Here is a 27,642-nt window from a genome sequence, read left to right on the forward strand (position 1 = left end):
TCCCTGTAAAAAAAGGCAGGACAAACCTGCTCTGATAAATATGACCAGATGAAATAACTTATTTCATAGTCTGTTGTCTAGTTCAGTGAGTCACATGTGGTATCTCTAGAAAGTTGGTAACACCCTAGAAATCTGTAACTTAATACATATTTAACTGAGGTCTTGTCTCATATTTAATAGCAACTCCAACTGGGCTTGCATAACAATCTAGAGAAGGGTGGGGACTGCCAACATAGGCTTGAATAGAGCACTAATAACCCTTTAGTATCCATGATGCCTAAGAAAAAATTCAGCAGAGCATTTGTGTTTGTAGCTAAGGCTTATTTGCAAAGTGATACAATTGTGATTACCAAGACACTTAGCTACAGTTGTATTGGCTAAAAAGTCGGAATCTGGGCTGAGAGCAAAGGATGGACACAGAGTGGTGGTAAGGATACCCTGAGCATGATGGCTTCCATGTGAGGGCAACATTCAGAAGAAGCTGTGAGCTCCAAATGACCAGCTCAGAGACAAAGATTCTCTTGAGAGTTTCAGGATAAACACAACTAAACTATGAGGATGCTTTATCTTCTCAGAGAGAGAGAGCCCAAATGCTGCAGTGTTTCAGGCAGCCAGAACAGCATTTGCTGCGTAATGTGAAGTATTTAAGCACACATGGGTTTCATGGTGTTTCCTGCCAATCTGCAAAGTATCAGTGTGGTGTCTTGTAGTGCCAGGAGCTGGATTAAGGAGAGGAGTTCCCCAGTGGGCATAAACTAATTGCTGTCCTACCTGGGGCACATGGCTGAAAGGCTATGGGGAAACCCTGAAATGTCACACTATCTCTTCCAATAAAATAAATAAATGTATCTGCCCCTTCTCTATCTTCTAGACAGTACTGTACCTTCTTCTCTAGCTATACACCCAAGGAAGCATAAATACTCTCCAAGTTCCCCAACTGGCCTCAGCTCTGCAGACCAGGGGCTGTGACAGAGTAGTACAGCATGTAAGGACTGTATCCTGTGGACTGCTCTTCCCTCCCTTCCCTCATGGGCTTCTCTCCCATGTACAGAGGTGACTCCTGGTGAGGCACTCATCCAGCTACTTCAGGTGATGTACATGTGCCCACTTGAGTCTCTCCTGGAAAATCTCATGCCTTCTTAAGGGTTGTTCACACCCATTCATATACATACACATGTAAACAGCATGATAGCACATTAACACAGTTATGACCTATGATAATGGCAGTGAAACATGAAAGCTTCTTTCCTCATCCTTGTTTTTCTGGTTTGAAAGACCAGGGTGTGACTCCCTGAGCGGAGGAAAGAGGGGTAGGTGCTTCTGTCAGTTCAGCAGCCCTGTTCGAGCAGCGGCAAGGCAGCTGCACTGCAACTGCTTGTATGCAACTGGAGCTTCAGGTCACTTCTGACTCGAGGAGGCATTTATTGTCGCTGGTAATTGTTACTTCCTTACACAAAGCAAAGAAAAATACCTGCTGCACCAGCACAATCACCTGCTGTGGTTTACCCAGGGGAAAAGGGGTGGGTAGTATGGCCCAGCTGATGCAAGAGAGTGCTCTGTGCTACTGCTCCATGCTGCTTTGTGCCTTTCGGGTGATTAGTGACATGCAAAATGTTTCAGGCAATACCTTAGCCAGTTTTCCTGTCGTATGTGTACACCCCACACTAATCACGGGGACTGTCTCAGATAAACCGAAGTGCGTATAGGTGTGTGACTTGAAGTGCACACGAGAGGGACATGCATGTGTCCCCTCCCTCGCAGGCCAGCTGGGAGGGTGGATGGAAGGGGCTGGGAGTGGTGAGGGGGAATGACACCCTGAAGATGACGGGGATCCAGTGCCCCAGGCGTTTTGCAAATGGCTTCCTTTCGTCCGAGCACAATGAGCTTGCGAAGCGAAAGGAGACAAATGCCGTTTGCAGAAGAGCAGGGATTTTTTTTCTCCTTATTGCATGCAGGACCAGCTGCGTTCCAAACCCGTGACTGCAGCATCCATGACCCCTCCGAAAGGAAATCTGAGCCCGCGAGCAGTTGTGCTTGGGAAGGGCTGGGCTCTCACGTTTCTCTGTTTTGTTTTGGAGCCTTGGATAAGTAGTGGGCTTGCTTTTTCCCTTCGTTTCTTTTCTTTTTTTTTTCTTTTTTTTTTTTTTTCTCTCTGAATGTATTTCTACAGCCTCGAGGAAGGAATTTTAAAAAGAAAAAGGAAAAGAGAAAAAAAAGAAGGGAAAAAAAAGAAAATAAAGGTTCTGGCATGGGAACAAGTATGTTTCAAATTACAGAAAGGATGTGAAAGGTTCAAGAATTTGAGCCCTGACTCCGCCTGAGTGTGTCTCCACCCCCCACCTCCCACCCCCATCCCCCCAGAGAGTGGCTCGCGTTGTGGCTCCTCCGCTCGCCGCACAATGCGGTGGGCGCGGCTGTGTCCCGCTGGGCGGTGCGGGCACCGGGCCCAGGCTGCCCTCGGCGGCGCAGCGCCCGCGCCTCCCGCACCCTGCTCGCCTCGCCGGCTGCTGCCTGCCTGCCTTTCCGACCACCCTTTTCCCAGCTCGGGTTTTTTGTCTCCTAGGGTGTGCATGTGTGCGTGTGGTTTAGCTGCATCCCAGGAATGTGCCGAGGTCCCACTTCTGAGGGCGGAGCGCCCTCTGCTCGCTGGGGAGGGGGGAAAAGCAGGCAAAGGTGCAGCTCTAGGGCGGAGAAGCAAGTTTCCTGCTGCTGCCTGGCGCGGACACTTGCCCACAGCAGCCTGTGCATGGACACGTCCGCGCCCCCGCGGTGACTCGAGGCAGGGCCGGTCGCGGCGCTCAGCGCTCTGCAGCGCCCTCGACTCGAACTGCGCTCGCTGCTTGAGTTCTCGGCGACCGTACCCCGCGTACCTGGCTCCCGCTGCAGATCCACAAAAAGATGGGGTGGGGAGAAACCACTGGCAAAGAGGATGGTTGAAATGGCTTGATCTTCCCTTGTAGGGGAAGATCATGGTTAGATCCAGTCTCAGTCCCTTATGGAGGATCATATCCTGAAGACCTTCTCCATTAAATGATCACTTTATCCTGTCCCCAGATGGAAACACAGACTACCATGGAATGCACATACTCAGTTTCCTAAAAGGGGGATCCTGTGAATAAGGTTACATGGCAGAACATTATTTTCTTGTCCTCCTGTAACGTGATCATGTAGCCCCTAACCATAAGGCTGTGAAAGCTGGCATATTTGTCCCTTGAGAGTTGCACAGCTAATTGCATGTCAGCGAGGTAACTAAGGTCTTCATGAAATGTCTGGAAGAGAGAGGGCTACCAGAGCAATCTGTCAGGTCTGTAGCATGTGTCTGGCTGCCATCTCATCAGCCTACAAGAAAGAGGGTGACAAAGACATGAACTATGACTTGATTGAATTTTCTGTTGGGCCAAATTCATAATGAAATATTTTTGGTTGGGCTTTCTGGATTAAGAAACTATGGAAGAGCATCAGTATTGTTGACAGATAAGGACTCACCCTCTTAAGAAGAAAAACTGTAACATAAATCTTCAGGAGCTGAAATGTCTATTATGATCTTGACCTTTACCAGTGTCTTGTAAAAACCATTAGCACTAGTCAATTATCTTGAATCTGCTGCTTCATGCTGAAAAAATTAAATTTTGTCCTTGCAAATTTTCACCCCATCATCTCTTCAGATTCTGTAACTTTTCTGTAACAGATTCAGGTGAGGGGCCTGAAGCATCTTAGTTGCACTAACCAGTACCTTGTACATGACATACTCCCAGTCCTATGATGCTTGATTTCATGTATGGCTGCAAGACACCCTTTTGCATAGGGTGCATGTCCACTGATACACACTGAACACTCCCTGTGTGGATGGGAGGCTACTGGAACAAAGAACTATTGATCTAATTTTAAAAGAGGAAGATTAGGATCAGTGTACCCGCTTCAGCAGCCTGAGAGTTTTCTCCTTTGCAACTAAAAGCCAAAAACCCATAGGCCAGTTCAGTTAGACAGATCAAAGATCTTCACTGTGAACAAGCTGGGATAGTTTGTCATAAAAGATTAGTCTTTATACTTACTCTGAGATTTCCAAAGATTCTAATTAGTGATGTTGTCCTAAGCATTGTGGTGCTGCCTAGGAAATTAGTCTGAATTGGATCTGTTCTGCTGGATGGGATTAATTACAAAAAGATTGTTTTCCCTGCAAGACATCCAAAGGTTCATCTAAACTAGCTAACACATTGAATACCCTGGTGTGCATGTTGTGTTTTAAAAACATATTACTTAAACAGTGCTATTTTCTTTCTAATATTGAAGACCTCTGACAATGTCACTTGGCTGTGTCATTCTCAGAAGCTATGGGAGATATGTAGTGTTTAGCCAGCTTTTTACACTGTCTAATTTTGTGCTGGCAGGCTGAATTCCTGAGGTATGTTAGATGAGTCTCAGAGCTGCCTTAATTTATGCTAGCCAAACCATTTCCTTCTGTGCCATTTCACAGGTGCAGGATCAGCAGAGCAATTCATGTTCCACTCCCCGACTGCCCCTGCTCAGTGTCTTACCAGAATTTATCCCTGAATTCCCAGCAAGGGGACAAATGCTGCCACCAAGCTTAAAAAAGCTTTATTGATCTGAGACTACTCAGAGATCGGCACAATACAAACTGCAACTACATCCCTCTACCACACTGCTTGCATGTGACCAAAATCTTCACTCTCAATTTTAGTTGCATCAGGCCACATAGTAGGACAGAAGGTTGCGTCTAGTTCCTTCCCAGAGGTTCAGTCTCTTTTAATTTTGTGTTTGGCCAAATAAATAATTTTTATTTATCAAACCTTTCTGGAATGAAAATGTGGTCTCAAACTCTTCAGCTTAAAGAAGCCATCCAATCTCCCTGCAGGTTTTTCTGGTATAAAGGTACAATCTAGCTGCCACATTGTTGTTGCTCTGGAGTTTAAGTGGACACTCAGATAAATAAAAGTGACACCTACCGCAGGCCAGTTCCCATCTCTATTTGTTTATGTTGTTTTCTTACAAAAGATTTTTGATGGCTGCAGCTAGTCTAGAAATTTAAGTGTGATAATTGAACAAATCAGTTTAGTTGGGCGTCTGATTGTGTGCAAACCTAAGTAGAATAGTAATGCGTGACTAATACACAACAGCATTTCCATAAAATAAAGATGCATGTGTAACACATGCAAGCCCAAGACACTGTGGGAAGAAAACACCAAAGATATTGAACAGGATGTATGTGCTACTCCTCTACTCCAAAGTGCACCCTTTTCCTATACAACAAACAGTGCTGTAAGGACAGTGAAGCAGGACCTTTACTCTCTGACATCAGGTACCCTGAGATCCCATTGTTCTCTCCTCCTTGTTTTCCACTATGGAAGCACGTGAAAAACTTCTCACTCCCGATCCAGCTAAACTGACCTTAGATCATCTGCCAGCTGATAAGCCAGGAGGCTCATTTCAAAGGAAAATCTGGGATGCTGCTAATCTGGTTATCTGTTATGTAACAATAATTGTGTGTCATGCAAGAAAGAAACAAAAAACCTTTTTTTTTTTTTTGGTGCAAATATAAAATCATTAGATGTTCACAACTCTCTGGCCTTAATTCTGAGTCTGCATATATTGGTATTTCATTTTATGCCTCTTAGGCTGAAAAAAAAAGATTAAAAAAGGATTTCTTGACACTGAGGGGGAGAGAGAGGCACAGATATTTTTCACTGGCATAGCTAGGGAATGGTGAACAGTTGGTCAACAGACTTGGAGCCACTGAAGAACATCCTAGGACATGACCTGTTTTAAACAACAGTCCCAGAAATGTAGAGTATCTACACTCAGGTCTGTGGATCAGCTGCAGTAACTTCAGTGGGTCCAAGAGATACTAAGACTGTCCTGCAGCAGTGAGATATCACATGTGGGCCAACAAGCAGTGGCAGAGTTGTCACACTGGTATGGAACAGTTGTCAGGTATCTTCAGTCCCTCAACCACAGGCCCACTGAGTCCAGCACAAAATGTGCCACAGCCACTGCTGACACACCAGCCTGTGGAGCAGGGTGCTGGAGGAACATGGTACAACAGTTCAGATGATATTCCTGCTGGTAGTTCCTCACAGCAAAGCAGCAATGAAGTAGCTGTGGCAAGAACAGCTCTGGTGAGACCCCACCGGCATCCAGTTCTGGGTTCTACAGAACAGGAAGGACGTGGACCTGTTGGAGTGAGTCCAAACGAAGGCCACCAAGTTAATTAGAGGGACGGAGCACCTTTCCTTTGAGGAAAGGCTAAAATAATTGGGACTGCTCAGCTTGGAAAGGAGAAGGCATTAGAGTGACCCAATTGTAGCCTTCCATTACCTGAAGGGAATCTACTGGAAAGCTGGAGAGAGACATTTTGTAAGATTATGTAGTGACAGGACAAGGGGGAATGATGTCAAACTGAGAGAGAATAGGTTCAGATTAGATATTACTAAAAATTTTGCTGTGAGGGTGGTGAGACACTGGAATAGGTTGCCCAGAGCAGTTGTGCATGCCCCATCCATGGAAGTGTTTAAGGCCAGGTGGAATGCAGCTCTAAGCAATCTGATCTAGTGGAAGATGTGCCTGTCGGTGACGGGGGATTGGAAGTAGATGACGTTTCAGCTCCTTTCCAAGCCAGGCCATTCCATGATTCCATGAGAACAGGCTCAGGCGACGCCTCCGCGCCGCGCTGTGCCGGGCCCCGGCGGGCGGGGCTGTGCTGACACCTGGCGGCCGGCGCGGGCACTGCACAGCCCGGGGCGCGTCCCGCCGTGTGCCCGGGGCCTGCGGGGCTGGGGGCTCGGTAGCCCCGGCACGGCGCCGGCCGCTCCCGCCCTCCCCGAGCCCCAGTGACGCGTCCTGTGTTGGTGTAGGTTCCTGTGTTGCTTAAGCGTGGAGTAGAGTTAATTTCTTTCAAGTGGCTGTGTTTTGGATTTGTGCTGAACGCAGGGTTGATAACAGGGAGTTGTTTTTGTTATTGCTGGGCAGGGCTTACACAGAGCCGAGGCCTTTTCTGCTTTCGGTACTGCTAAACTGGTGAGGAAGTTGGGAGGAGACTCAGCCGGGACAGATGACACCAGCTGATGGAAGGGATATTCCACACCATGTGACATCATGCTCAGTACAGAAAGTGGGGGAAGCAGGAGGAGGGGAGGGATGTTTGGAGTGATGGTGTTTGTCTTCCCAAGTCACCATTATGTGTGATGGGCCCCTGCTCTCCTGGAGACTGCTGAGCACCTGCCTGCCATGGGCAGCAAGGAATCGATTCCTTGTTTTGCTTTGCTTACATGTGTGGCATTTGTTTTCCTCATTAAATTATCTTTATTTCAACCCTCAAGCTTTCTAGCTTTTTACCCTTCCAGTTCTCTCCCTGACTGTGCTAGTGGGGCAGAGAGCAAGTTGCTGCTTGGGGCTTGATTTCTGGCTGGGGTCCATACCAACCCTAACCACAACAGCTTCTATGAAAATGTACCTCAGTGTTTAGCAGTAGTCAAGAAACACTAATGACTTTTCAGGAATGACTAGGAAAAGAAGAGAAAACCCCCCTGCATGTGCAAACTGGCCAACATTTCAAATGCTGCTCTGATTCTTCATCTCAACCCCCCACATATTCCATAGGTGAAGGTGGCACTGACTGCAATTGCAAGGCAATTCTGGAAAAGTCACAGGCATCAGAGAACACAGATCTGCTGGAGTAATGAGCTAAAGCCTTCTGAAGGTGACTACTGAGCAGATATTACCAATGCCATCATGCCAACAGACATCGTGACCTCTGATTAGGCACTGGAGCCACCTAAACTCTATCAAAGATTTCAAGATATTTCAAAGATTTTTTTCTACATGGGAATTCCATTGGAAAAGAGAGACTTATCAGATTGCAACTAGCTTCTTTCCTTTCCACTGAAAGCTGATCTTTCCAAAGTGGCCAACATTTCCCAGTTCGTCAAGATTTTTGTTGTAAAGTCTATGTTGGCATTTGGTCCCTTGGCAAAATGTATTTCCTGTGCATATTAACATTTTCTAGATTCTATTTTTTAATAAATATTAATATATGCAAGGCTTTAATTTCTTCTTAAGAACTGCAAAATGTATTTTTTTATTGTTGATTTAAAAAAAAGTATGGTGTCTAAGCCAATCTGTTATGTCTCCCATCATTCTAGCATATTTTTTCCCACGGAGATATTAAAGAAAATTTATATCACCCATAACTTTTTAAGCAACATGAGCTGTAATTTCTCATGAATTTATTTTTTTCTCTTCCAAAGGTCCCTATGTCAGATTTGCTAAGGTGGCAGGGGATGACTGACAGCCCTTACCTCAGTGTTTGTCCATGTGCTTTACCTCAAAAGGAGATAATAACAATATATGAGTGTTTTCATTTCCCAATTCCCACTTTTTGCCTTCATCTTTGTAAGTAAGTTCATCACTGTCAGCGCACAGAGCAAGACACATTTGGTAACCAGGTTCAAAGGACCAATACTCCCTTAATGCAAAAAGACCAAACTGTATAGGAACCTGCTGTGTAATGGAACATCAGCTTCATGTTTACATTCAATAACTCAGACTATCATAGATCCCCAGTGTTGGGCCTCCCCAAGCCCAGAGCCACTCTGAGCTTTCTTTCAGTGGCTCTCATACAGTCTTGCATTGTCTGACCTGCTTCCTTGCTTCATTTTTATGTCTCTTCCCTCCCTTCCTCCTCTTTTTCCCCTTCCACAGGCTTCTGTGCTGTATCCTGGTCTTTTAAGTGACTGATTGAAAGGAAGTGAACCAGTATTAATCTAGTAAAGTGAACTTTCTCTCTCAGATATCTTAAAGCTGCTGAGAGGATCTCGAGGAAACAGCTTGAGGTAGGAACAGTAAGGACAGCAAAGATCCCAACTCTTCTGACTCTTCTCTGCAAGGTGAATATTACAATTTCACACATGCTACAGTGCTAAAATGCATCAAGAAGCTAGATAAGGGGTATATATCCATATTTATTTTCCTCCTTATATCAACTCTGCCACGTTAAGGACACCAGATGAAGTATTTTTTGGCCTCTGGGTTTCAACAGTTTTATCTGCTTACTGCTAAACCACAGTTCTGTAAGTTGTGCCTGAAGTACTTGGGAATCCCTCTGACTCAAGATTAACCAGGCTAAAGCACATCTAACATCTGAGCATGGATGCTTTTAGTATGGTACTGCTATTTGTGAAGGAATAAAGACTGGACCCAACAAATTAATTTGCTTCTCTTTGAAATCATTAGGAGGATAAAAGCAAAACTGACCCATTGCTTCTAGCTTTAAAACTAGACTACAGCATATATTTAAACTCATTAGTATGTGCTGAGGGATGGGAATATCGGGGCATGATTACAGGGCTTTCAACTGATGAGTCACATGTTAGAACTGACTGAAAATCTAGGGGGACTTTTGGGTCCAATGACAAGCGGTTCAGCCTGCAGCAACTGAGAACCTCTTAGGAGTTTGCTGCTGAATGCTCAGGCTCTCAGAACTTAGACATGATTGCTACAGGCACTAAGGAAGAGGCACTTTCAAGAGAATGAAAAATTCTGTAGTGTGAAGGCAGATTTTCCAGGCCTCCTAAGAAGAGGAATCAGAGAGAAGGAAAAAAAAACAAGAGTCCCTGAGGATGGAGGAAAAGTTCTGACAGCACAGATATGCTGTCTTTGCAAATCTTATTTTGGCTGCAGGGGGGATAGTGTTGAGCTGATGCTTCTCATCTTAGGTTTAGGATGAATGAAAATGCCATTCAGCTCTGAGATTCCTGCAAAATTCTCATGGCAAGTTTATCATATTGGAAATTAAGACTTGTAGTTTGATTCAACAGAACTTCTAAGCATAGAAGGTGTTTTTTCGTTTACCTTTTATTTACATAAGTAATAGACTGGCCAAAAACATGTGTCCCTTCACATCCTAAGATGAATAAGGTTATGTTTATTTGGTGTCAAGCTGAATTAAAGAAAGAAAGACAAACCAGGAGTCATTCACCTGTAATCCACAACTGCTGTCTGATTCCAGTCTAGATTTTGCACTCATTCACCAATTTGGACTCAGTTCAGTGGGATGCTTTTTTGGTAAGAGGGGAAGTGCTAGGAATCTGGCTAATTTTAAGCAGAAAAATCCTCCATATCAGAATGGGGCCTGGCTATCTTCTAATAGGTGAGCAGAGGGCCTTGTTCATGGAGGAAGAGAGACAGAAAAAATCCAGAATGGTGGCGGGGAGGCAATTTAAGCCTTTTAAAAAAATCTTTATTGTTATTTTTATTGTTTTTGCAAAAGAACATCATGTCTGGCTGACCATTGCTACTGATCCCAAGCACCACAGTGGTTTTGGCAGGAAGACAACTGTCTACTCCATTGTACAGTCGAGGGTTTAGATGCCTATTTTTCACTTTCCCGTAGCAGTAAGACATAAGAATCTATCAATATCCTGTATATCATATACAAACAGTGGCTGTCTGTGATATTCTAAAGTTGGTCCATTATCATTGATGCTTTCTACAGTATTTATTGGGTGTCATGGCATTCCTGTTGGTCTCATGCTAGGCTCAACATTTGCTATGAGTGAATTTTGCCTTTTAGCCTTAACAATCACAGAATTGTCTGAGTTGGAAGGGACCCAGAAGCATCATGATGTCACCAGCAAAGCTGGCTGGTGGCTGTGCTGCAGTAGAGAGGTTTCCCTAGAGCAGCACCCTACCAGAAGAGCATTCTGGCCATACTTTCAGAGGCACACTTGCATCATGGCTTTCCAGAATGCTGCCAGAGGAATCTTTATGTTTCCATCCTTATCAATATGCCCAAAGAAGTTCTCAGAGTTGTAGGTTGTGCTCTTTCAAAGAGTTCTGTTGGAAGCAGAGATAAAACACGGGCATGACCATGAAACAGCCACTGATACCTGCCTCCAGCTCTCCTCTTATTCTTCCATCACCCTGCTTTTATTCAGCCCATCACTGAGAGATATGAGTTCTCAACTCCTTGTGCAGTCAGACTTTTGTCAGAACAAAGACCTTTTGTTCAGGTTAATTCCGTTCTTCTCAGTTATATCTCCTTCTCCCCCTACCTTGAAACAAGACTCAGTAGTAAACCTGGCTTTTTTTTCCTTATAATTGCGTATGCTTATTTGGTTCTCATCCCAGCAGCCACTGCTTGGCTAGGCTGTCTAATCAAGACAGTTCTGTCCCCCAGATCTTTGATCACTTTAGTTACTCTTCTCTGAATTCTGATTCTGTTTGAATGAGGATACCTGAATACCATAATGGCTATTAAAAACTGCAAAGCATGGTAGTGCAAGTGTCACTAGCTGTGAAGCACAGCAGCATTGTTTGATGTGAGCTAACACTCCAAGCTTTTGCTTAAGTTCATCTGAAACCTTATCCACAACTAATTCTCACCCAATTAGCTGAAAATCTGCACAGCAGTTAAGAAACACAGTGAAGCTGGTAGTGCAAAAGTATTATTTAGCTCAGTAAGCCTCAATTGCTTGCGTTGGCTTCCAGAAAGGAGAACAGCACCATCTGCTGCTCTCCGTGGAAACTGCAGGCTTGAAAAGCTGAGCAATGTCTGTTTCAGCTAGTAAATACCGTGTCCTTGTAATGCCATATCCTACTTTTGTGAAGCACAGTAATTTTGATGCTACAGCAAAACTGTCAGAGAAGTATTTTATGAAAGTCAGCTACTGGGATGGGCTTGTGATGAGGATGGACACTCATATGGATCATACCTGAAATCAATTGATTTGTTTTACACAGCAAGTATCTATTAACATTCCTTTTTTTCCCCCCTCAGTGCTCTAAGATTCCGAGGTAATAACTTCTCCAGAAGATCAAAGGCTTTGCTTAGTCAGTCTGTGTGTACTGAGATGTGTGAACATTGTGATTCTCTTTGTGTATTTACTTTTCTGAAGGAACTTGTCTGAATTTCTCACTTGAAAGAAAACTTACCCCTTTGAACATCCATCCCTCCAAGTGTCTGCAGCATGTGTACTGTGCACAGGGAGCTAAGGACACAATTCAGTATCTTGCCTGAATCACTTCCATGAGATTTGGATGCTGTTTGGGATCTTGGTGATACAGCATTTGACCTTACTGTAGGTGACATCTAGTTCAGGATGCATTTGACACACCAAATCCTGCAACTTGATGAAAGTTTCATTGATCAACTCATTGTGCTACATAGGGCAAGGAAAGTACAGTCAGTGTGGATACCCAGAGAACAACAAAGCCTATCTTGTGTTCATAAATACATTAGCCATTCTCTCCTAGGGATGGTGCCTTCTGCTATCTCTGCTCTTCACTTTCAGGAAACACCTGGAGACCAACCTTAAATAAATGTTTATCTTTCTCTTTTTCCAAGTCTGAGATAGAAAAAGATCTACTAGTTTGTGTAGAAATTAGCTTAGTGCAAGGTAGGTGTTCTTTAGTAAATGTCTTTACCAAAGACCTCTTATTTTTGTCCATCCAAGTGATTCATGTTCATCCGTGAGACAGTCCTAGATGGGTCTCCTCTCTATTCTATTGAGACACAGAGTGCCAAGTTGAACTCTATGGCTACAATGTGCCATAGAGTTCTGAAAAATAAAAATCAGAATCACCCAAGACATTAAAGGATTAATATCTCCAGCAATGGAGCTTTATAGCCCACAGGAAAGATGATCCTCTCTGGGAAGGGGCCAGATGTCTCCAGATGACCAGAACTTTTGGGAAAGCTCTGCTTCATTGTGTAATCTTAAGAAGTTCCAGTCAGCAGAAAAAGGCCTAACATTTGTTTTTTCCTAATAATTTCAAACAGGGTAGTGACAGCTCAGCATTTCAGAGCTCATGTTGTAAGTTTTGTGTTTTAACATATACTGAATAGGCAGTAGCACAGTGTCCTGATTCAGGGTTTTGGAATTTTAGAAAGTAACCTGTCAATGCAAATATTATTGATGCCACTGTAAATTATTCCTCTAAATTTTACCTTGCATTGATTGATCTCTTAAAGACATGACTATGATTTTGTTCGTACCCATGATGACAGGAAAATTGTTCATGTATTATGTTAGTTATATACTTAATTGCTGAAAGTTTCAAGGCAGCTCGGGAAATTTATGAAAGCTTTTGTTTCTGTCATTGTGAAAGGTTCAAGTACTGTATTTTCCCCTAAAGTTTATTTATGCTTTGCCAATGCATTCTTACAGCTTCTTTTTGGAAACTTAAGACCCACTGTTCTGCAGATCCGTCTACAAGCTTATCATCCACTGTGCAATGAGCTCTTGACTGTTACCACTCAAACTCAGTCTTAAACCAGTCTGGGTTCAGCTGCGTTTATTAGCTTTCATTCAGCACCAAGGGTTTGAGGGAGGTGGAGTGGCTCTCTGAAGAAGCCACTCAGACATCCTTGCACTATGGACAGCAGCAGAGTGACCAACTCCTGGGAATGCAGCACAGGAAAGCTCGAGCTGCCTTTAAGGCTGCTAGCTCTCCCTAGGGTTGCCAACCTGGTTTAAACCCATGCCAAAGCTGGTGGATTGCCAGTGCAGCCTCAGGAGCAGCATAGCCAAAGCACCATGTCTGGCCTAACAAACAGTGCTGGGGTTGGGCAGCACCTGGAGGGAGCCAGCTTGGGCATTTCTGCATGTTTGACACAGTCAGTCCAGTCCAGAAAAACAACATGCAGGCAGTTGAATGGCAACAGTAGTTTCCAGAGTACTGTGATGCTGAAATGAGCATGTGCCAGCTACTTTGATTCATGATTTCTGAAAATGTCTGATTGTCAATATCTGCAAGATGGTACCCTATAAAGAGTAGATTATAAAAAGAATGTAGGGAACAGTCATGCTTAGAAATCTTGTCAGAAGGAATAAACTGTTGTTAAAAATGTGCCTTTCTATTGCTTCACCATTGCTAGTGTCAAACCCATGCAAAGGTTTCTAGATATCTTTATTCCAAATTCCTCCTGTAGACACACTAATTATTCATTCTTTGGAAGTCAAGATAAGCATGCATCGCTGAGAAAAGGGGCAGAAAAGGCTTTTGTTTATGTCTTTCCTTAAGTTTCCTGTAAAGGATTAACACCATTACTAATTTCTCAAAGATTTAAGACAATGCAAGGTCTTTGGCACGGTATATTTACAATTACTCAGAATTGAAATGTAAGACTTCCCCCCTACAGTATCCCCCCTACATCACAGGTGGAATGAAATCTGTCAGACATTATATATTTACCTACAAGCATTTAATTGGGATACCGAAATGTCATTGTAAATTTATGCCATTGACTATTTCTCTTGTGAAATGCCAGGTAATTTAGATTTTTGCAAGGGTGAGCTGAAGACAACAACTGTTAACCCTAAAAAGCAGATTCATAGTGAGATTTAGGTTGAAGATTAACTCCTTGCCTCAAAGTTTCTGGAGTGTTTGCTTTTAAATAAATGCATTTCAATAATCTCTTTTAATTTCTCAGAATTTAGCTAAAATTTATTATTCTTTCCAATTTTATTAATTGTTTAGGTTAATAGTAATAAAACTAGCAGGACCATGTTTTTTGTAATGCTGTCCTTTACACCCATACAGCCTGTTTTCGTTTTCCTTTGCAGAATGAGGCCTGATTCCTTGCAGACTTGGAAAATAATTATCTTTGATCTTTATGCAGGAAAAAATCTTTACCCTAGAGGAATGCCTGTTCTTCAGATTATCTCTGCTGAAAGCACTTGATACTCTCAGGAAAGGCTATGGATGAATATTATTTATTTGCTTATTTTTAGTTTCTTTCATTAACATAGTAACAAAGAAACACATGCAAATGTAACTTAGATACAACCCATTACATGAGTGTCCAAAACTGCCCATCAACTTTATTTTTAGTTTGTTTCAAGTGTGAACATAATAGTTATGTTCCAAGTCCCAAATCTAATTTTGTGAAAACTCTCTTTCCTTTAATCATGGTGCTCCCAAATGTGGATGGAGGGCCCTGAGGCCCTGACACCTTCTGTAACTACTCCCATGAAGAACCAGTAGATGGATGGGAAGGCCAGGACTGGACTAATATACCCAGGTGTCTACCCCATGTTGGTCTGCAGTACACCCCCTGCTCTCACTCAGGAACTTAGGAGCATTTCTCGGTCTCCTATTTTCGAAGAAATAGAGGCAGCACATGAAGTTACAACAATATGTGTCATGCTCCCACCTTGCTACAGAGTATACTAAGATTTGGTCTGTTTGGTTTCTTTTTCCTTCCTACCAGCCTTTTAATGTTTGATTTGATTTTTTTTAATAGGACTGCTTTGCTTTCAATGCCTTGAAGCATTTATCTTCTATTCCTCAGACATACTGATCGAGTATCAAAGTACTTCACAGTATCTAGCATTTTAGGCTACCTTGGAGAAAGACAGCTCAGGGGATGAATAGAATTTGTCCTCCAGTGGTAATTCACTCCTTGTTCTAGTTCTGGTGTTAGAAATGGAAGTGAGTGAAATATGCTGAAACTACAAGCACCTCTCCAGAGCTAGACCAAAGCCAGATTCTGAATGGCTCCTGGAAGAGTTGTCAAATACTAACCTTTTTTTATTAATGACTGTGCATAAATGAAACAAACAGAAAGTGGCAAAACAGTCTCGGAAAAGGGCAGTTCTGTGATCCACCCACTTCCTAAAAATGCATAGTGTCTGGTCCTGGAGTCTTGAATTTGGAGGGAGATCTGCTCTTTCTGATGGTTGTGACTAGTGCCTTGTCATCTTCTGTGGTCAGGGGATTACTGGCCATCTGTAAAAGAAGAGACATAGATCCAGACATGGTGAGAATGAGGATGTCATGTCTAGCAGAAGGCATGCTGTAACCTCAAGGATGACCCTTTCTTCCCATTCTTCAGCAGGCACATGGAAAAACTGTGGTCCCTTTCGATGGGTTTGTCTGTTATCTCATCGTATCTTGTCTCTGTCCCACAAAAGTCTGCAAGCTTCCAAATCAAGGGGAGTTACCTTCTCAGTTTCTCTCATATCCTAGTGTGAAATCCCATATATCAAGTCCATATATCCATCTGTCATGCAGAAGGATGTGATGTGCATCATATTCGGTCACTTGATGGGGAGAGGCAGAGGCAATGGGCCTTTGAATGTGTACTTGCTAGCAGGGCCCCTGTGGATGGGGTTGTGCCCCTTGGGACATTTCCCATTCGCTTGGCTCCTCTTGGCAGCCCAGCAGATCAGAGCTCAGGCTGGTTGTCTGCCTGCTACAAGGTCTGGCTATCTGGCATTACAGGGTTGGCACTGCCATGTGCCTCTCCCAGTGCATGAACATCATCTCTCCCTCACCTTGGACCTCATGTGCAGTCCCCATTCCCATGATTAGAAAGAAAAGTTTTTTTGTTAACGTTGGCCAGGAGAAGACATGTTCTTGTTTAGGTCCTTTGTGCTATCAGCTCCTAAGACAATTTGAATGGCTACAGAGAGAGAGAGAGGAATGCCTCTGGGTGAGCTAGTGACTTTACCTCAAGCCAGGTTAAGAGCAAGGCACACAGACACATTTATTTACATAATCTGAAACAGCAGGCCCAAAGACTGGTGCGGTTGCAGTGATTTACAAAGACAGGGGTGTCCAGAGACAGGCCTACATTAACAGCTTTAAAGACGCCTCTCAACCACCATAGTATCATTTGCAGGCTCTCATGATGCTGATGTTAGATCTAGCTGAGAATGCAGCTTGTAAGCATTCTGTAAGCAAGCTGGTTTTTCTGAGCTGAATTCCTAGAGTCTGATCTTGGATTGAGAAGGTGTGTTAACTCTCAATTCTCACCTCTGGAGGAATCTTAGCTGGTTATTCAGTTTTGCCTTTTCAGGGATTATTGACCCCTGTCTTTCTAGAAGACAGTTTTGGCTTTTGCTAGGGCTTGGTAATACTCCTCTATTTTAGGTAGTGTTGTGGCATTGCCCTGTTGTGGCAAAGACAGTTTATCCTGTGCTTGAATAAATTTTTAGCAAATAATTTACATTGTGAAGGGGAAAGGTAGAGAGAGGGAGGATTTCTTATATTAATAGACACTGCCTGTTTTTTGTGAAAAATGGCTGGATTCTCCTTGTCACATCTAAAATATCAAGACTCACTCTACTTATGTCTGATTAGCAGAGGAGAGGAATTCAGCTTCATATGATAGCTGTGCCCAGCTGTACGAGTGCCAATGCCAATTCACATGCATCACACACCTCAAGGTGTAAGTTCTACTTAGAGCAGGGTATGTGTGAATTTATTTGTGTCTGCTGTGACACCAGGAGGGATAGGACTTGCTGCCAACACTTGCTTTGCATTCTCAGAGAGAATTTCTCATCCAAATTTTCCATGTATGGAAGGTTGGATGGAGGCAGATGGTGAATTTAGCTGACTTAAAAATATTCCTTTTAGAAACAAAACAGAAAGAAACAGATTCTGCAGAATCTCTGCTGCTCCTGCTTCAAGAGAGCTGAAGGAGAGAAGAGATGTAAAACCATGAATTTTGGAGAGGCATTTTTCCGGACTAGGAAGGTCAAAAGTTTTAGTACTGATCTCTGTGTTGCCTGCAGGCTTTTTCAAGGCAGGAGCACATTGCCTTGCCCTCGCTTCAGTTGTAATTGTACCATATGTTAAAGATATGGACTTTTATTAGAAAGAGATAACATATCAGTGGAAATACTGACCCAGGAGAAGGAAGGCATTAATGAAACGGAATTGCAGTATTGAGATGTTCAAGGAACACTGGATGCTCACACCACATGCCTGTGGCCATAATGGCAGCAGGTGTGTGGAACATACTGAGGGAAGAAGGGCATTCAGATATTCATGCAAGTCTTTCACAGTGTAGTACCAGCACCTGAGATTACTGAAATACTAATTGTTGTGTTTGCTTTTCCTCTGAAGGACTGCTAGCACACTCAGGTTCTCACTTTGTCTGAACAGACAGATTAGGTAGCTTAATTTTATTATTTTCTAGTCTGTGTCTCTTGCTGCTTACTGTGCAATGGCTAAAACCATTAGGTTTGGGCTACTTATGAAAAACTGAAGTAGCTCCAGAACTTTGCAATCAAAACAAACAATGGCTCCAATCCTATGGGATTTTAGTAGAGTGTAATTTTCTGCTTTATATGCCCTGAGGGACTTCTCTTTCAGCTCCTTCCTCTCTGACAGACTGCTCTGTTACTGTGGTTTCTCATGCTGCATGTGTGTTCCCGTACACGACTCATAGTTGCTAGAGTTACCTGTGGGGATGAGGGTGAGCCTGTGAGCTAGCCAGAAAGCTCTGGATCTGGATGCCCTGTTTTTTGTACTACCCACCAGGTCATGGGGCATTCTTGCTAGAGAAGGAAATGCATGTTCACTGTGCTGACACTATCCAGCTCCCCGGTGCCTGAACTCCTATGTCCTGGCCTTTGGCCAGGATAGAGTTAATGTTTTTGCTGTAGCCATGAAGGGGCAGAGCCTGGACCCACATGGGCATATCTAGGTTGTTATTGTCACCACCTCATGTCACTGCCAGGGTTCGAAGTACAGGACTCTTACCTCCAAGAGGAAGGTCGGCATGACTTGCAGTCCAGGGGAAGCAGGGGCGCAGAGAGTCTGTTTTTCCCTGTTTCAGGGTCGTATGGCATCAAGTCAGTTGGTGAGCGTTTTTTGCATGTAAATCATCCTGGTTTTGTATAATTTTATTTTATTGTTGCTGTTACAATTAATTTTCTTATCTCATTGCTGTTTCCAGTAAATTGTTCCTCTCTCAACCTGTAATCTCTGCCTGTTTTCTCTCTCACTGGAGAGATTGTGGTTTTGTCATGGTTGTAGAGAAATGCGGTAGAGTTTCTAGCAGTGTTTAATTCCATACCACCCACATCATGGCAGGGGCATGGGTTCAGCAACAGGAAGCTGGAGCTGCAAGAGTCCTCATCTTTTGCTGGGCTTGGGCTCAGGGGTGTGCACGTTTTGGGGTCAGCCTGGTGGAGCTAGCCCATCTCTGCCAATAGTGGTCCCTTTCCCCTTTCTCTGGGCTGTGGCTTTTCTGGTTTGGCTCTGTAGGTTAGAGTCAGTAAACCTGAGATGCTGCTCTGAGAAAAGAAAAAAAAAAGAAAAGAAAAAAGGGAGAGAGCAGTGGAGTGGAGCCCAACTGAGCCATGTGGACTCCAAGCTGCAGCCACAATGCCCGCAGCTGGAGCCACAGCCAGAGCCCAAGATACAACCAGAACTGCCGAGCATTCCAGTCCTGCTCCCACAAGGTCAGGCCCAGGAAAAGGGTCCCCAGCCGGTTTCAGAATCCTGTCAGGTCCCACCAGGTTTTGTTTTGTCCCTGTTTTTCTGTTGTTTTTTGAGCTGGTCAACTTGAAAGTTAACTGTGCTTGGTGCTGTCTTTGCAAAGTGTCTGTCTTTATTTGGTGGATGAAATACTCTCTTTTGTATACTCTTTTATTAATGTTGTTGTGGTTAGTACTATTTTTCAGTATAATGTAATTATATCTTATAATCTCTCCTAGTGTTTTCTCCATTATTGGAAAGGAGCAGGTGAAAGCATTTAATTTTTATGCTGTACTTTAAACCAGAACATCTTTAGTGCTGTTCCTAAACCATCACATCCTGGTTTCGCAGGAATAATAAGTTACTGAGCATCTATCCCAGGAGCTGTCCTACTTTCTCAGAGAACTTGTGGCTGAGGCTCAGCTCCTTCACTTGCTAATTGCCCTACAGAGAGAGTACAGAGGTAATGTGATCTTCCAGTGAGCTGCAGCTAGACCCCATACCAAGGATGGATGAGGATGAAAGAGAGGGATATCAGACACATTGAAATCTTCAGTGCATGGGACATCAGCAGCACAGAGATTGTAGCACTGTGTGTCCCCATATGGGAATATAACATCACAGTGATTATCTTCCCAAAACAGCAAAAGCAATTGGACTTCGTGTTGTGCAAACTTCTTTCATACAGCTCATGTCTGGTCTGCAACACATCCTGCAATTCTGTTCCTGTCCCTGTTTCACTCTCACCATTGTCCTTTGACCGAAAAGCTCTTTCTGGTATGGGATCAAGGTCTTGCTTCAGGGCAGCTTCTGAAGGCACCAAATGATAAAGAGGCTTTGAGACAGGAACTGTCCAGAGAAGTCAAGACTCTCCAGTAAAAATATTTACTGGAGAATTGCAAACTTTTATGAAGTTGTGTTCTCTTACATGGTTCTGAAGGTTTGTTTCTCAGCCAGACACACACAGCTGTCCTGAAAAAATGTTGATGCAGTTCACCCAGCACTGTATCTTCTCAGTCTCTCTTATTTCTGAATTAATCACTTAGCGGAATTATGCCAGGAAATCATGTGGGCATTGCCAAGTGAAATCATGCCAAGTGAGGGCTGCAAATGACCTTGGGTTTCAGGTAACTCACTATTAATGCCTCAGCAAAGTATGGTGCAGTCTCCTCTCCAAAGTTGTTTTGTGGTGAAGAAAAGTATGTTAACAATGCACTGATCTCTCCTTTGATGCTGTGCTGGGGTCTGCAGAAAGATCTGCTTTTAGGTAAACCCTCCAGTCCATCACAGTCCATATCTGGCTGTAAGAAGTTGTGAGGGGTTGACCTTGGCTGTACATCAGGTGCCCACCAAGCCTGTTGCTCCCCTCCTCTGCAGAATGGGGGAGAAAATAAGATAGAAAAGGCCCTTTTGTATCAAGATAAAGGCAGTTTAATAAGGCAAAAGAAAAGGTCACACACTAAAGCAAAGGAAAATAAAAGATTTATTCTGTATTTCCCATCACTAGATGATGTCTAGCCACTTCCCAGAAAGTCAGGCTTTAGTACACATGTTGTTGTATAGTGGTGCATACACGTAGTGGTCCAGAAGACAAACATTATAATAACAAATGTGCCCCAGATTCCCATCCTCTCTTCCCTTTACCCCCTGCCTTTCTCTTAGCTTTTATTGCTGAGATGTCGTAGGGTATGGAATATCCCTTTGGTGAGGTTGGATCAGCTGTCCTAGCTGTGTTCCCTCCTAAGATCTTGCCCACCATCAGCCAAGTGATGAAGGGCGGGGGGAGGATGTTGGAGAGACACTGCTTGATGCTTTGGGAGCCAAAACTTTCCTGTGTTTATCAACACCTTTCTAGCTACCAATACAAATCACAGAACTATGAGGGCTGCTATGGGGAAAATTAACTCCACTTCAGCCAGATCCGATAGGGAATTTAGTCACCTCAGTACTTTGCTCTGTGGAGTGGAATTACCCAAAGATGTGGGAGATGCTCCAGAAGTTAACTAAGTTCCTCTTGAGGGACTGGTTTTCAGAGATGCTGGAAATTGAGCAGGTCAAATATTTAATCACTTTAAGTCTAGATTTGTACTGTTAATCTGGGTTCCCATCAGAGACATAGCTGAGAGATTGATTTTGCCCATAGTCTGAGTTGTATTTTCAGGGTGAGAGACTGGAATGAAACACATATTATTTCACTTCTACTGCCATCAGTGTTTGTGTGCATAAAACCCCTCAAGAGCTGAAAAACATCGAGGTAGGACAAATTATCCAAAAGCAAACTGGCAATGTCTTCAGCTCCTGATGTGTCTAGGTGCTTATTAGAGATGTTCTGGAAGAAAAGAAGGGAGTATAAGAAGGATGGGTCCAAAGAATGTATTGGTTTTACTGTCTTCTTAGTGCCCAAGATACCAAGGGAATAATGTAAGATGAGCAATATGAGAAATGTTAGCCAGACAGTAATTAATGTGTAGGTTATAGGTGTATCCTTCCTAACACAAATAAAGCCCTAGAGTCATTAGTTTCACATAGATCTTTGTCTTCAGTGAACTAAGAGGCATTTTGCCAAGAATCTTTTCTTTCAGTGTAACACAGATCCCATGGCCTATCAAAATGCATTTTGTATATCCCGGTTTCAAACTGAAACTGAAATGTTCATATGTGAACATTTAGCATTATTCCCTTAATCTATTTAGAAAAGTTTCTCCATGTCATATTGGAGAATGAAATTTTCTGACCAAAACATGTTTTCTGTTGGCTAACCATAAATTGGAATGACTTAGTCATGGTAATTACAGTCACATCTGCTAATGAAGATAACAGTTGCAGACTCACCAGACTGCCACTATATGTACACTTCTGCTTTTCAGAAGCTTGTACTTTATAAGTGTTGCAGCAGAAAATATTATGACTTTCAGAATGTGCATGTTTTTGCCTGGGAACAACAGTTGTTTGGTTAAAATTCGTTTTCTTTCAGAAGATTGAACTTGATGAGCAATAATTTTGACTACAAACTATGTCAGATCAGGTACCAGTTCTTGAAGGGATGGATTCTTTCATAACATCTTTCCTATGCATATAGCTCATTCTACCAAAATGCAGTTGTCTTCAAACTCTAATTGTGTAATGGTTGTGTCGGACTTGGAAGATAGAAAGATAAACAAAGACATACAGGAGTCCCTCCAGCCCTATCTCTGGCCCTGTTGGGGTTAGAAGCACTGAGGGTTTGTGACCCATGGAAGAGCATGAGTTGCTTTTGGGGATAACTCCATTAAAGGACATCAGTTGCCACACAAAACTTTCATGTGCAGAGGATGAGCAACATTAGAGATGCCCAGGGGTCCTATGTTTTTTTTCTCCCACACTGTGTACTCATTGATGACTTCCAGGCCTGAGAGAAGCTTAAAACTCCAATTGTTCTTGAGAACACTGGCCCCACCATTACTGGCTACTCACCACCATAGCACTAACAATGTCTTCGACACCTTTAGGTCCTAGACCATGGTGGTTCAGATTTATGTAAGGCTCAGCCAAATTTTGAATCAAGTGTGAGGCAGGCACCACTTCCATCAGCCTGCGTGCTTCCAAGTATAAGGCCTCTGCGCCCATAATGTCAGCAAAGCCTTCTCAGGATCTACAGAGAAAAAGTATATTGATGAGTGATGCATTGTGTCCCCCCATCTCTATTAAATAAATTAAACTACTTAGTAAAATTAAGTAACACTATGCAACAACAGCACAGTTTTACTCCTTATGCATTATCATCCCCCGGTTCTCCCCATGCCTTTATCCCAGGCTTTTAGGAGTAAATGTATCCTCCTTTTATCCAATTGTCATCCAGTGACTTGCTGCAGCTTCTTACCAGTCTGCAATGTGACTGTTTTTTGGGTTTGTTTTTTTTTTTTTTTTTTTTTTTTTTGTGTGTGATTGAGAACTTTTGACATCAGGTAAAAACTTTTTTTTTTTTTCTTAATTTAAGCATGCAGCTGATATTGCCAGCAGAGGTAGGGCAGCTCAGAACATTCTGGCTTACAACCAGCAGAAAGAATCCCAGCATTTTCATCTTGGCCATTGGGTGTTGTTGACACAGCTGCAGTGAGACATATCAGTGCAGCTGGAGGCTATATTTCCACAAAAACCTGTCATTTGGAATTCCTTCATCAAACCCCATACTTGGAGGTCATATTTCTCCATGCTGTTATATGCATTCAGCAGTCTAACCTCAAGATAAATTCCCATCTCAACAAAGTAATTTTCCAGTTCAATCTGTAGCCTTCAACAAAATAGTCTTTGTTCTTGTGCTATTATGTTTTTTGACTTTCATTTATAAGAAGTTAGAAAGTTCTCTTCATAAATCATGGATAAATCCTACTGTTACAAAAATGATTGCAAGACTTGTTTTATCAGATGACTGACTTCAATTGGCAGAAAATAAGAGGAGAGCCACCAGAAAAGACTAGAACGGTTGTGGCAAACCCATGGTGTGCAGAACACAAGTGCTACAGTGTTTCATCAGGAGCGCACCAACAGGGATGCAGTCCCATCCCTGGTTTCAGCTAGCTGCTCCTGCTGCTCTATTAACAACTAGAGGAGACAATGGGGAACAAAGAAATAGCCCAAGTGTGTAGAAAGCAGTTGAATAAAGGTGTTTGATGTCAAAGGGAGAGCTCTTAAAGAGGAATTCACATTCCCCCCCTCTCCCCCCCCCACCTTTATCAATAGCCAGATTACATGTAGCTGTTAGAATTCTGGCAGGATCATGTCCTTGGTCTCCTTTTTGAATACATACCACTTGGTAGGTACAGCTCTGACAGGATGGAAAGGCTAGTGAGTGCAGATGTTCAGGAAACATTCCATTTCAACCCCTAGGTCAGTGTCAGGAGCTTACGTTTCCTCTGCTGAGGCCAGCAAGAAAGACTCCTGAGGCTCACTCATTTTGGACATTTCATTCTGGTCTGCCATGAAGCAGATTCAGTTTGTCAAAGCAAGCCTGGCAGAGATGTGACTCCCTGGATGTGATAGATTTTCCATTTCTCTTACTGAAGCCCCTCTTCAACATGCTGTGGATGTACTCCTGCAACCCTCCTTCGTGCCCAGCACTCCCTGTGCACTACATGCATGTGGTGCTGCCCCCAGTGTGGGGAAGGGCTAACTCTGGGGCTAAGCTCTCCTCAAGTTCTTCAGGCCATGTGCAGGAAACTCACAGTTCTCCCACACTGGGTTCATGTTCCCTCACAAGCTACCTTTCTCCTCTTTCTCAATTTCTGAGCCTACTGGGCAAAACAATTTTTTATCTTCATCCCATTTCCCCACAGACATGCAAGCCAAAACCATACCAGCTGCTGCTACCTCTCTTGACCTGACTGACAATTCCCAAGGCACAGGGGCTGACTCTGTGATCACACTCTGGGAATGCTTTGCAGTATACTTGTCCTGCATGGCAGAAGAAAAAGTATTTGAATGCCACTGTATATTGGGACTGAGTGTATGTAGACTCACTGGAAGTGATAAAGCCCACAATTCATAGTTTATTTTATAATTATAGAGAAAGAAAATTTGGAAAAATCTCTTTTAAGGGAACTAAATGCATGAAAAAATTATGAAGTGTTATTTTGCCAAAATAATTTCTGGCTAATAGTATAATACATCTTTTTTTTTTTCTACCCTGAATCTTCCTTTCCCTGTCACTGCTTTTACTGCCTTCATCCCTTACTCTCTATTTCCCTTTAGAGCTCCAAGCTATTAACCTGTAGTTTTGTACCCTTTCTGGGTGTCACCTAGCAATGATGTGGAATGTGGAGCAGTTTAGCTATTCATTCAGATCTATATGGGGAAAAGACTGGCCAGCTGGCACCCACATCACCACACTTCAACCAGCTCTGCAGCTGCATCTCCTTTTGTTCTGCCAGATTTTATTTGTCAAATGATGGGTTTACTTGCATTACTCTAATGTGAGAAAGAAAAAAGGAAGGGTAAAAATAGGCTTAAATCCCATGTAAAGAAGTCATGAGACAAGTCATGTGCCCAGTACATTAGTCAGTCCCACAGTGTGTGGATTGAGCCTTCTGCAGTAGATTCAGAAATCATTTTGGCTCTTCATAAATTGCATTATGCGCTATTTAAATATAGAAAAAACAAGCCTAGAAGAGTTGTCCCACATATGTCCATGCCTTACAGTAATCGCATTATTTAAGAAATAACTGCATATATAACAACAAAGGAAAACAAGAAATTAACATGTAATGACTAAATGACAGGCCAAAGGAGGTTTAGAACTTTGAGAGAAACTGTTATGCTAAGCTAGGAAGTCAGGCCAAAGAGCTGTGAGCAGCCCTGGCACCTGACTATACTGTGTACAAGCAGAGCCTGAGAGCAGCAGGTTCAGAAAACCCTGCCGTCCCCATGTCCTGCCTGTCCTTCTGGGCAATGAAGAGCTCAAAGAAGATCTGGTCTCAAAAGATGCTGAGCTCTGACATCTCTTACGGGCAGCAGGGGCAGCTCGGTGGAGTGTCCTGGAAGCTGGTACTGTCAAGTCCTCTGATGATTCATTTTGCTTTTCCAAGCTGCTCCCAGATGGCAGCTCCCATCTCTGGCCATTGGTACCCTGGATCCCTGTTCGCCACCATTCTTCTCATTGCTGCTTGCCCTCGGGAGAGAAGCCTTTCCAACTGGTGATCAGCCTGGTGATCAGCAACCACAGACCCTCTTAGCTGCTGCTGATTTTTCTTTGGCCATTTCTGACAATTTCTGGAGTGAGTTTGCTAGTAAGTAAACCCCACACCTGCATCCTTCTCAGACTCTTTCTCTGTGTCACCACCAGTGAGTCACATGTTCATTTGCTTTTTCTCTTCTGTAAATGAAGAGTTCACAGCCACCTCCTAGATCCTGTATGTTTCTCACACCTATACACTAAAAGCACAGCTGCTTGGAGTCAAAACATCTCCAGGAGGAATGGTGCCACTTTTAAGACCTGGGTTCTTGATTTATGCTGCTTATAAACAGGAGAATCCTATGTCTTGTTTGCAGGGGCTGTCCCGGTGTTGTGAGAAAGCCCTGCAGAGCCTGTGGTTGCCCTGTGCTGCAACATCACCCTTATGTGACCTCACCTGCACCTTCTGACTCCTAAGGGTGACATTCAGTGCCAGAAACCCCATTGTTCTGGGATCCAGTCAGTTCACAATAACTAAGAATAGCTATGGTTTTGGTTGTGGACCTGCCCCCTTTCCCCCCAGATGTATCAAAGAGTCACGCCAGGCCGCTGCCAAGTGTTCTTGTCCCCTTAAATTCATGTTCCAGTTTGTACAATTTCATGATAAAGTCAGACTGTGGCAGCTTTAGTGTTAAATGAGGTGAAGATAGGAATGTATTCACCTTTTTAGTCTGGAACAGATTCAGACTTCCCTACTCCCAAATTCCCAGTATATTCAGTAATAAAGTGTGGCTCGTAAACATGTCAGCACTTAATGGGGCCTTGAATCAAGTACTCACTCATTCTACCAACTACTGTTGGTGCCAAAAGTAGTTCAGTGCTTATTATTTTACATCTCTTTTACCGAGGACTTTGTGGCTTTTCCTAAGGTGCTAAAACCAAAACTGTAACAGAAGAGGCTTTCTGATAAAGGTTGAGCAGAAATAATTCATTCACTTAGAAATATTTTTATTTCCCTAAGAATAGGATAATTTTTGTGGCTTTATTCCCTTAGGTTCTACATAGACCTCTCAAACAGTCCAGTCATTAGAGACCGTGGAAGGGTTATATTTGGATAAAAAACAAAATACCACAAAACCCAGTGGAAGGCTTGACTCTGAAGCAGGTGACCATTGTCAGCTTTGATTTTATTGCCAAAATTTGTAAATATTTTTTTAGTGTAGGCCAAACAACTGTGGTTATTTGGCCACAGCTGCTTGCTTTTTTGTAGCACCAGCTAACATTCTTCTCTGATTTCAGTCTGATTATTCTGATGTGGGTTGGGTCTGAAGATCTTTTTTTAGCTCTTTCCTTTTAAAGAACAGGCTGGTTTTAAATGACCCAGTCATGAGTTCCTAATTTTGCAGGTCCTTCCTCTGGAGAACACCCTCCATTCTCCGACTAGCAACCAATGATGGATTGGTTACTGCAACAGGAGATGGGAGACCACAGTCCAGTGCTTTGCCAGAGACATCTGTGGGATTTGCGACAAGTCCAATGTCTTGGTCTTCTATGGTCCGTGGTGTTTAAAAATAGGAATTTGAAAAAGAGTGGTAGGATTATTATTTATATACATTATAACATCATCTCAGATCCTAGCTGAGAACACTCATTGTGCTAATTACTAATGGGAGAAATGGGTCTTAATGTCTTCATTAACAACTCCAGCTGAAAGAACCAATCAGGTTCTGGAAGAATGGCTGTGGGGATTTTAGGAGAAATGGGTGTTA

General features: G+C 43.2%; 1 protein-coding gene across 1 annotated transcript; it reads right to left on the reverse strand.

Moving 5' to 3' along the window:
- Nucleotides 1–2,559: 2,559 nt before the first annotated feature.
- On the reverse strand, nt 2,560–26,378 carry LRRC74A (leucine rich repeat containing 74A). Its single transcript, XM_068194871.1, is given in 14 exon segments — nt 2,560–2,953; nt 9,992–10,069; nt 10,744–10,817; nt 10,819–10,848; nt 12,028–12,065; nt 12,068–12,173; nt 15,637–15,818; nt 19,593–19,671; nt 20,364–20,416; nt 21,463–21,556; nt 22,257–22,364; nt 22,681–22,847; nt 26,006–26,102; nt 26,331–26,378. Coding segments are annotated over 14 exon segments (1,548 nt in total).
- Nucleotides 26,379–27,642: the final 1,264 nt, after the last annotated feature.

This window comes from Anomalospiza imberbis, chromosome 6 (assembly GCF_031753505.1).
Source record: "Anomalospiza imberbis isolate Cuckoo-Finch-1a 21T00152 chromosome 6, ASM3175350v1, whole genome shotgun sequence".
Lineage (NCBI taxonomy): Eukaryota > Metazoa > Chordata > Aves > Passeriformes > Viduidae > Anomalospiza > Anomalospiza imberbis.